The following is an 11,406-nucleotide window of genomic DNA, read 5'->3' as shown; positions in this document are numbered from 1 at the left end:
CCTGAACAGAGAGAGAGAGAGAAAGAGAGAGCAAGTGTTAGAAGGAGAGACACAGAAAGGTGAAATGGATAAAGAAGACAGAGAGAAAGGAAACAGAGGGAAGGTGAAGGGAGGAGAGGAGAGGGAAAAAGATTGGTCTGGCTTGATTCCCAAATAACCCTGTTCCCTCCATCTTACACCTCAAGACTCCTAGTGAAGTGAGTTGTCAAGAACAGATGTGAGGTGCCAGCTCCGTGGCCGAGTGGTTAAGTTCGCACACTCCGCTGCAGCGGCCCAGGGTTCGGATCCTAGGCGCGGACATGGCACCGCTCGTCAGGCTATGTTGAGGTGGCGTCCCACATCCCACAACTAGAAGGACCTGCAACTAAGATATACAATTGTGTACAGGGGGGCTTTGGGGAGATAAAAAAAAAAAAAGATTGGCATCAGTTGTTAGCCCAGGTGCCAATCCTTAAAAACAAAACAAAACAAAAAAAAGAACAGATGTGAGAAAGAAACAGTAGAAAGAAGGGGCACTTTTAAGGTCAAGAACTTGGGAGCTTCTCAGAGGCTGGAAAGAAGTCCAAGTCATCAATTTCTGGGTATAGATGGCCTGGAACATTCTCCATGGTAGCTTGCCAGGGACCACGGAAGACCTCAGAAGTGAACGCTGCCGTCGTCAGTATAGGGAGGCAGGGTCGGAGTCCCAGAGATCTGAGCCTCTGGGGATTCCAGGACTACATCTGACCAGCAGAGCCACCAGACTTGCAGGTATCATGAAGACTTGGAATCCAACCAACAGAATTTAACGAAAATTTAAAAGAGGTTATTTTAGACAAAAATTTATAGACTAAGTTTCATACATATTATATTAGCATTCATACAACACTTAACATTTCATATAGTTACACTGCATAAATGTGATTTTTTTTTCTATTACTATGTGCAGTTGGCAGGTGAGAAATTATCCTCATTTTACAAATAGAACTTTGGGCATATTGAGTCCTACCATGTTCTTCCCACTGTAGCAACAATCCATGTAGAATCTCACAAAGCATCATTTGTGGAACACAAATCCTTCTTACTGACATGAAACACGTCCTTTATCACTATCCATAGGCCTCAAATCCATATGTATGGTGTTATATCTTTAAAACTATCTTAAGCCTCTGTTCATTTTAGAAGCTGAAATTATTGCCGTTCTTATCAGGGGGGATATATAGCTACTAATGCATTAGCAAGTGTTAAATCAAATAATTAACCCATTGCCCCACCCACCCCTTTCTCCCTAGAAGTAGATCAAAGCTAAAGTAGATCAAAGCAAAAATGAGACCTTTCTAAAACATCTCTGTATCCCTGAAAATGGCAGATATGTGAGCTTTTATTTAACAAAAACATAAAAAAAAGTTTGTGAGGATGATCTTAAGTAGATATTTTTAATGAAGCATTAGTAATGCAGCATAATATGTTATGAAGAACTCCAATTCAGAACACATGAATTAAACCTACTATTAACAGAAAGCATGTTGCGTAATATTTCTTATTGCTCCAATATCCTCACTTATGCATAGGAAATCATGCCATGTCTGCATTACAGGGCTGCTGTGATAATTGATTCAGGTCACGGAGTTGAGAAAATGTATATATGTATATATTTAAAATAAGCTGCCTTGTAAACAGGGAAGTGTCCACATACGTAATTTTGTCATCAAGCTATTCAATCAGTTAGCTGTGCCATCTTGGGCAAATCTCTTAGCTCCATTAGCTTCAGGTCCTGGAAACTGAAATTGTTAGGTTGTATTATCACTGGATGCTTTTCAGCTCAAATGACTCCACCTTCATTAAAAGAAGAGCTATTATCAGGAGATCATAGTAGGACCATGTGGAACAGGGGAATTGAATCAGAAGGGACATGGCAAAGTGGGGCATGAAATTAGCAGGGGCAAGAACTCCATGATAGCCAGGACTCCAGAGAGCAAGTACCTGGAGAATTTTCTCCTTCTAATTGTCATTTCTCCTTTCATCCTTGCTCTAATAACACATTTAACAGGATTCCCAGTCTAGGGCATCTTTCTGGCAGTGGGTGGACAGCCACTTTCATGGCCAGAGCATCTATCTCGGAGTGCAATAGGGCCCATCTGAAAAATTCTTTCAAAAAAGAAATAAGCTATTTCAACCTTTGGCAAGAAGTATTTTCCTGGGGGATCTGGGTCAAGGTCAGAGAGCAAGATTTATAGAGAACAGTGGATTCTGTGCTATATCAATGTCTCTGTGATTTTCCCAGTGAGACCTACATGGAGTAAGATTTAGGTTCTCATGTTTTATGAGGTTTATAGTCTCTCCCATTCTGAACTCTTCTCTCTCCCTCACTTCCACACCCTCCACCAAGGACTTTTCCGAAGGACTTTTTCTCCTTACCAAATTCTCTGACCTTTAGTGAAAAGAATAATCTCTAAACTAAAACATCAAGTATTACTCTAGGTTGAGGGGCAGATGTTAAGTTCTGCAATTTCTTACTGATGCGACCTTGAACTCTGTTGGCTTCTGTTTTTTACCTGTAATATGGAAAATAGGACCATCTAGAATTTCATAAGACAATGTCTATAAAGCTTAACAGACCATAGAAGTTAATAGTTGAGCACTGAATCAAAAATCATAATTTGTTGAATTTCCAGGGAATTAACTGAGATCAAAATATTGTTGTCTAAGGATGCGCACTCTCACAACTCTTATCCAACGTAGTATTGGAACTTCCAGCCAAGTAATTCTGCAAAAACAAAGAAATAAAAATATCCACATTGAAAAGGAAGAGGTACAACTGTCACTATTTGTGGATGAAATGGTTTTATATATTAAAAAACCCTAAAGAATCCAGCACAAAACAATTAGAAATCATCAATACAGTACAGTTGCATGACACAAAATCAACATAAAAAATAAGCTTTGTTTCTACACACTAAAAATGAGGTAGGAGAAAGAGAAATAAAAAATACAATCCCATTCACATTCACAACAAAAAGAATAAAATGTCTAGAAATAAATGTTATCAAAGAGGTTAAAGAGCTATACATTGAAAACTAAAAGACAGTATTGAAAGAAATCAAAGAAGACACAAAGAAATGGAAAGATATTTCAAGCTCATGGATCACAACTGATTTTTTAATGTTGATTTTATATCCTGCAACTTTTCTGAACTTGTTAATTACTTCCAAAACGTTTTTGATTGTCGTTAGGATTTTCTACATGTAAGTTCATATCATCTGCAAATTCCAAATTTGGATTTATTTTATTTCTTTATTTTGCCTCTCTGCTCTAGTTAAGACTTCCAGTACTATTTTGAATAAGAGGGTGAGAGTGAGCACCCTTGTCGTGTTCCTGATGTCAGAGGGAAAACTTTGAATTTCTCACCATTGGGTATAATGTTAGCTCCGGGTTTGTTTCACAGGCCTTTATTATGTTGAAATGTGTTTCTTCTGTATACAGATTTTGAGGGTTTTAATCATGAAAGGATATTGTACTTTTTCAAATGCTTTTTCCACATCTATTGAGAGGATCATATGAATTTTACCTTTCATTCTATTAATATGGTGTATCACATTTATTGATTTGTGCGTGTTGAACCATGCTTCCATCCCAGGGATAAATCTCACTTGGTCATGGTTTATAATCCTTTTACCATGTTGTTGAATTTTGTTTGCTAATATTTTATTGATAATTTTTGCATCTATGTTCAGGATAGATATTGGTTTATAGGTTTCTTGTGGTGTCCTTATCTAGCTTTGGTATCAGGGTAATGCTGGCTTCCTAAATTGAGATTAGAAGTGTTCCCTCTAGTTAATTTTTTGGGAAGAGTTTGAGAAGGATTGCCACTAGTTCTTTAAATGTTTGGTGGAATTTGCCAGAGAAGCAGTCTGCTTCTGGGGTTTTCTGTATTCGGAGGTTTTTGATTACTTATTCAACCTCCTTACTCATAATTGTCCTATTCAGATATTCTGTTGCTTTCTCATTCAATCTTAGTAGCTTGTATATTTCTAAGAAGTTATCCTTTTCTTCCAAATTATCCAATTTGTGGGCATATAATTTTTCATATTCATCTCTTATGATCTTATGTATTTCTGTAGTATCATTTGTAATGTCTCCTCTTTCATTTCTGATTTTATTTATTTGAGTCTTTTTTGTTTTATTCTTCACCTACCTAAAGGTTTTTCAATTTTGGCTATTTTTTCAAAAGCTATCTCTTAGCTATGTTGATATTTTAATTGATTTTCTGGTCTCTATTTCATTTATTTTCACTCTGATCTTTGTTTTTTCCTTTTTTCTACTCACTTTGGGCTTAGTTTGTTCTTCTTTTCTAGTTTCTTGAGGTATAAAATTAGGTTGTTATTTGAGATTTTTCTGTATTCTTAATATACGCTTTTATCGCTAAACACTTCCCTCTCATAACTTTTTTTGTAGCACCCCATTGGTTTTGATGTATTATGTTTTCAATTTTATTTTTTTCAAGAAATTTTTTACTTTTCCTTTTGATTTCTCATTTGCTCCCTTGGTTGTTCAGGACTGTGTTGTTTAGTTTCCACATATTTGTAGATTTTCAGGTTTCCTCTGGTGTATTTCTAGTTTCATACCAATGTTGTCAGGAAAGATACATGGTATGATTTCAATCTTAATTTTCTAAGAATGTTTTGTGTCCTGACTTATGCTCTAGTCTGGAACTGTTCTGTGTGCACTTGAGGAGAACGTGTATTCTGCTGCTATTGAGGGAAGTGTTCTATAAATGTCTGTTAGGTCCATTGGGTCTAATGTGTGTTTCAAGTCCAACATTTCCTTGATAATTTTCTGTCCAGATGATCTATCTATTGCTAAAAATTGGGTATTAAAGTCCCTATAATTATTGTATTGGTGTCTGTTTCTCTCTTAAGATCTGTTAGTATTTGCTTAATATATTTATGTGCTCTGATTTGGAGTGCATATGTATTTACATTTATTAGGTTTGCTGATGAATTGACCCCATTATCATTACATAATGGTCTTCTTTGTCTCCTCTTGTTTTCCTATTTGGCTTAAAGTCTATTTTGTCTTATATAAATATAGCTATTCTCGCTTTTTTTTTTTATTTCTACTTGCATGAAATATCTTTCTCCATTTTTCATTTTGAGTCTGTGTGTGTCCTAAAGCTTTGTATGTCCTCTATGAGTCTCTTGTAGGCAGTATATAGTTGGATCTTGTTTTTTATGCATCCAGTTCTCAGCCTTTTGATTTGGTGTATTCAACCCATTTATACTGGGATTGATTATTGATGAGTGAGGACTTATTAATAATATGTTATTCATTGTTTTCTGGTTATTTCTTATTTTCATTGTTTCTTCTTCATCTGTTTCTGCCTACCTTTGTACATTGGTGATTTTCTGTGGTGATGTGCTCTGTTTGCTTTTCTTTGTCTTTTTTGAATCTATTCCAGATTTTTGTTTTGTGATTACCATGAGGCTGATATAAGCATCTCATAGAGAAAGCAGTTCATTTTAAGCTGATAGCAACTTAACTTCAATTGTCTCCAAAAGCTCTACCCTTTTACTCTCCACTTTTATATTTTGTCATTACATTACCTCTTTTTATATTGTGTATTTAATATATTATAGTAGCTATAGTTACTTTTAATGTTCTTCATTTTTAACATTTATACTATATTGAAGTGGTTAAAACATCATGCTATTACAGAATTGAAGTTTTGTATGTTTCTATGTATTTACCTTTATCACTATGTGTATACTTTCATACGTTTTCATGTCACGTTGATGTCATTTTGTTTAGGCTTTAAAAAGTCCTTTCAGCATTTTTTTGCAAAGCAGGTCTTGTGGTGATGAGCAACCTCAGCTTTTGTGTTTCTAGGAAAGTCTATTTCTCCTTCCTATATGAAATATAACTTTGTAGGATAGAATATTCTTGCCTGGCAGTTTTTTCTTTCAACACTGACTATATCATTCCACTCTCACCTGGCTGTAGGATGTCTGCTGAGAAAATTGTTGAGGGTTCATAATGGAGGTTCGTTTGTAGGTTACAATCTTTTTTCCTTGGTTGTTTTTCTCTTTTTTCTTTGACTTTTGACAGTTTTATTATAATGTGTCTTGGAGAAGTTCTTTTGGCATGATATAGTAGGGTGATCTGTTACTTTTTTGATCTTGGATGTTTAAATCTCTCCTCAGGTTTTGGAAGTTCCCATGATTATTTCTTTAAATAACATTTCTACCCACTTCTCCATCTATTTTCCTTCTGAACCTCAGTTATTCTAATTTTGTTTTGATGAAATCCCATGGATTATGTAGGCTTTCTTCTCTCTTTTTCATTCTTTTTTCTTTGCTCTGCTCTAACTGCAGTATTTTAAACTTCCTGTCCTCTAGCTCACTTCTCTGCCTTCCATTTGCTCTACTCTACTGCTGATGCTCACTATTCCATTGTTCAGTTCATTACTCAAATTCTTCAGTGTCACAATTTCTGTTTGGTTCATTTTTATAATTTCTATCTTTTTGGTGAGTATCTCATTTTGTTCATTTTTTTTCCTGATCTCCTTGAATTGTTTTTCTGAGTTTTCTTGTAGTTCATTGAGTTTGTTCAAAACAGCTACTTTAAAATCTTCATCAGCTAGGTCACAAAATTTTGTGCCTTTCAGGTTGTTTCTTGGAGAATTATTGTTATTTTCAGGTGTTGAAACATTTTCTTGATATTTCATGTTTCTTATAAGTTTGTGTTACTACTTTAGCATTTGAAGTAGTAGACATCTCCTTAAACCTTTACTATTTGCCTCAGGTAGGTTATACAGTCATTTGTGATGTTATATCTGAGTTTTTCTCTGCCTTTATATGGGTACACGTGCTCCGCTCTTCTTGCTCCCTCTTTTAGGAGCAATAATTCATAAGCTATTGTGTTTTCTCTGGTTCTTACCACTAACAAGCCTGGCTACCTAAAATCTCTTTTTTGTTTTCCAGTATGTGGCACTACAGCCCATGTTTGTGGTTTCTCCTTTGTCCACAGATGCAGGTCTGTTTTTCCAAGAGCATTCAGCTTACCAGATTTATTCTCACTGCTGCTCTCAAAAAGTGACAAGGAGCCAGCTGCAGAGTGGGGAAAGGTGTGATTTACCACTGGGAGGTGGGTTTTCCCATGGATCCGGTTGGGAAGTCTTATGGTGAGGTACTCCTAGAGTACCACAGGGGTAGACTTTCTGCTGAAATTCTGAGTGCAGTCAGCACGAATTATCCCCTTTTACTGTACTTTGATTTTATTCACTCCTTTCTCATCTCCCTTCTCCTTACAGTCATAGACTACTCGCCTCTGTTGTCTACGTAGTTCTGGAGAGAAATAGGTTTCTCCAGCTGCATCCAGCACAACCAAGTTAGCCTGGGAACTTACTCACTATTCTCTTATCCCTACAGAAGAGTTTGCCTCTGCTGAATAGTTTAGCTTGTACAGTCTTGTTTGAGCAGAGGATGGTGCTGGGAATTCTCCTCTCATTGTCTCCACTGAGACCAAATTTATACTTTTTTCTTCTCCAATAGTGTGCTGGAATCCTCACCCAGCAAGACTGGGCTTCCACAAAGTCTCTCTCATTCATGGCTGTCTGCCCAAGTCAGTACTCTCCAGGCTTTCCCTGACTGTGGCCAAGATGTGTTGGTGCAAGTTCCCTGGTTCCTGCTGGCTTGGTAGCCCATAATGAGGTCTGTCTGCCTATTACTGGGTGCATAGGTTGGCAAGATTCCTCCTGAGTCCCTTGGTATACGATGCTGAATATTACAATCCACACAAAGGAGTTTTTGTTCTTGGATAGATGTTCAATTCATTATTACTAAAGCAGGACAAAAAGGAGAAATGTCTTTTGTTGCTATGATGCTGATGACAATTCCTCCTCTGATATTTTTTTAACTCATCCATCTACTTTGGTAGATATACAGTCTAAATATAATCACTATTGTGATGCTCCACAAAAGAAACTATTCAAAATTTTCATTTAAAGAGATTCTGAGCTGGTGTTGCCCCCAAAGGATCTGAGAAAAGTAATATAGATTATTTCTGAAAGAATACATTTTAAACTCAAGTATCAATGATCTCACAGATAAATTTTAAAGAAACTTGAACTTAAGATTAAAAAATCACTGAGCACACAAATAAGCAAGCCATCTGAGCAACAGCGAGCAATAACATCAAACTATATAAGGAGATTTGGAAAACTATGTATTTATATTATTAGAAAATAATAATTTAACTAAGTATGTTTAAAATGTTTAAGTAAAGGATACTACTGAAAGTATGATGGAACAATAAGAGACTTTCAAAGCTGGCTATTTGGGTAAAGAACAAAGTGCAACCTGTAGAGAGAAAATAAAATATTATGATTGGAATTTAAAATTCAATGGGTGAATTAAACAGACAATTAGCACAACTTAGAGTGAATTTGCTGGAAGAGAGATCTTAAAAACTAAACAGAACACAGTAGAGAAATACAAATAATGCATGTCTCGGTGATGTGGAAGGTAGAGCAAAAAGACTCAACATACATCTAATTGGGGTTCCAGAAGGATATAACAGAAATATAGAGGAAATTTTCAGAGTATGGTCTGTGTTTGGTAGATCAGACTTAAGGCTACCACTTGAATGAATGAACATTAGAGGAAGCTGTAAATATCTCCATGAGTAGATGGAGAAGATCAGTACATATCATAGCTGCTTAATAAATCTTTTTGTTGTCATGATTGTTGGTTATGATGATGGTGATGATGAATAATACAATTTTCTGCTTTCTTCTCACAAAATTCTCCCTCCTTTCAGTCTCAGTGTGGACAGAAACACTCCTAAGTCTAGGATGATAAATACATTGTCTGCTACCATTTCTCCTTCCATATTGGTGGCAAATCTTGATTTTCTTTTCTAATTAATTTCTTAATACTTTCAGAATAGTTCTTTAAAAATGTGTCATGAAGCAATAACTGATGCCATTGTGAGAAAAGAATTCTTCTACCTTACTTCTCAAACTGTAGCCTCATACTTCTGTGGGGATTTTCTATTTTCATTCATTTTTGGAAATAAGAGGCTGGGAAATGGTTGGGGAGAAGGAGGATACTCTGGATGTCTAATTTGTAGTTCATAGACATATTTTATTCCATTAATTCCATAGCTTTTCTGCAGGGAAATCTCCAAGATTTCTACTTTTACCCATATACGCAACTTCCAGGCAACACTTGACATCTATTTTATACCTTGCATGGCTTCCCATGATTTTCTTTCTAGTTTGAGTTCATCTGAATAAAAGCGTTTGTGTTGGGAGATGTTCTATGACCATCTGGAGAGATGACAGCTGTTGCATCTTGAAGATGGCATACAATGCCCGAGGTAAATATATTTTTTTGTTTATTTAACATTTGTCCTGAAGACATCATGCTTGTCTTCCCTGAACTCGCTCCAGTGAGGAAAAGAGAAAGAATTTCCAGAAATCCTGGCTCAGTTTGCTAATCCCCATGTCCTTTGCCTAAGCATCCAAACTCTTACAGATCAGTTCAAGTCACTCTACTTTCTAGGAGAAGTCTTAACCTGTGCACCATGAATGGACTTGAGGCTTGAAAATCCAATGAAACCGTATGCAAAGGTGGTAAGCGGTTGCAGTTTTCTGGGTAAAGGGTCCAGATTTTCCAACATTTTCAGACATATCACTGACCTAAAGAAGATCAAGAATCACCCTCTTAGATAATTTGAGTTTGAGGAAGGACAAATCTACACCTGCAAGGAAGGAAGCACAGTGGCTCTTTCAACCTTCTCTTATCTAACTTCTCAGGAGCCTTTCTAGAGCCAAAAGCTGGTTAAGTCACATTCATTTCCAAGCTGTTTCTTAGTGTGTGACTCTCCCCACCATCCCATTACCTTATTCTTGTATCTCTCTAGGCTTTATAAAAACAGAAAGGCAGTTATAGAATTGCCTACCTTCCTGGATTACAGATTAATTGAATATTAGTTCTCAACGAGATTTTAAAGAGCACCTACTTCGACATCCTCATTTGACATATGAGGCCGAGCATTATTCAGGGTCTTCTTCCAGCATTGAATTAATGTAGAGCCATGGCTGATATTATCAGAGTCATTCTGTTTCATCATATTAAGAGATAACAGTATTTTCCTAATTTAGACTATTGCCAATATTCACATATCTGTAAAATCTAGAATGGGAAAACATGAAATTAATATACTTTAGAGGATAATGTACTAATGATATCCATTTACAGTCTTCTGTCTCCAAGAAGTATGATAATTTTATGCAAGGGAAATTTTCAGTTGAGTTTGGTGATTACACATGGAAGACAGAAAAATCAAAATTGGTAATCACAATGTGTATTTAATCAGCTGTGGACTATAAAGGAATGAAAGTAGTTCACTTTGTTTTATTGCAAATGAATCCATTTCGTTCGCTCATCATTTTTTCAGCAGATGGTACCACACAGGCCCATGGAAGAGGATAGAAATGAGACTTTTGTGGTCATGTTTGTTCTCCTGGGACTCTCAGACAAAAAAGAGGTGCAGCTTATGCTCTTTCCAATCTTCCTAGTGATCTACCTTGTGACTCTCATCTGGAACCTGGGTCTCATCATCCTTATCAGGATGGACTCCCAACTGCACACACCTATGTACTTTTTCCTCAGTTTCCTGTCATTTATAGACATGTGCTATTCTTCTTCTGCCACCCCAAGGATGATTTCAGACTTCCTAAAAGAGGAAAAAGTGATTTCATTCATTACCTGTGCCACTCAGTACTTTGTTGGGTCTTGGATGGCTCATGCTGAGTGCTGCCTGTTGGCCACCATGGCCTATGACAGATATGTTGCTATTGGTAGGCCTCTGCAGTACTCAGCCGTTATGTCTCCCAGCCTCTGTCAGAAGATGGTTGCTTGGACCTATGGGACTGGATTCCTTGGTAGCATAATTCAAACGGTCTCTTGCTTTCATCTGTACTACTGTGGGCCCAATACCATTCCAAATTTCTTCTGTGACATAACCCATATCATTTCCCTGTCTTGTTCCAATCCCTTCATCAGCCAAATGATTCTTTTTATGGAATCTATTTTTGTTGGGTTTAGTTCTTTCCTTGTTATCCTCTTATCCTATGCTTTCATTGCAGCTTCCATCCTGAAAATATCCTCAGTCAAAGGTAGTGCCAAGGCCTTCAATACCTGTGCCTCCCATCTGGCAGTTGTCACGATATTCTATGGCACAGGCTTCTCTGTGTATCTGCATCGTAGCTCTAGCCACAATGAGAAGCAGGACAAGGTGCTGTCAGTGTTCTACGTTGTCCTCATCCCCATGTTAAACCCTCTTATCTATAGTCTGAGGAACAAGGAGATCAAAGAGGCCCTCAAGAGGGTGATAAAGAGGGCAACACATTTGCCCCATTAA

The 11,406-nt window shown here is 36.8% G+C and overlaps 1 protein-coding gene across 1 annotated transcript; it reads left to right on the top strand.

Annotated features, from left to right (window-relative positions):
* The first annotated feature begins 10,461 nt into the window (after window positions 1-10,461).
* OR5BB13 (olfactory receptor family 5 subfamily BB member 13) lies at window positions 10,462-11,406 on the top strand. The gene has a single exon (XM_001498418.5). The coding sequence runs from the start codon at window positions 10,462-10,464 to the stop codon at window positions 11,404-11,406; it is 945 nt and encodes a 314-aa protein (XP_001498468.5).

This window comes from Equus caballus, chromosome 12 (genome assembly GCF_041296265.1).
Source record: "Equus caballus isolate H_3958 breed thoroughbred chromosome 12, TB-T2T, whole genome shotgun sequence".
Lineage (NCBI taxonomy): Eukaryota > Metazoa > Chordata > Mammalia > Perissodactyla > Equidae > Equus > Equus caballus.
Note: the sequence above shows the minus strand (reverse complement) of the source record. Positions and strands in the feature narration are given on the sequence as shown.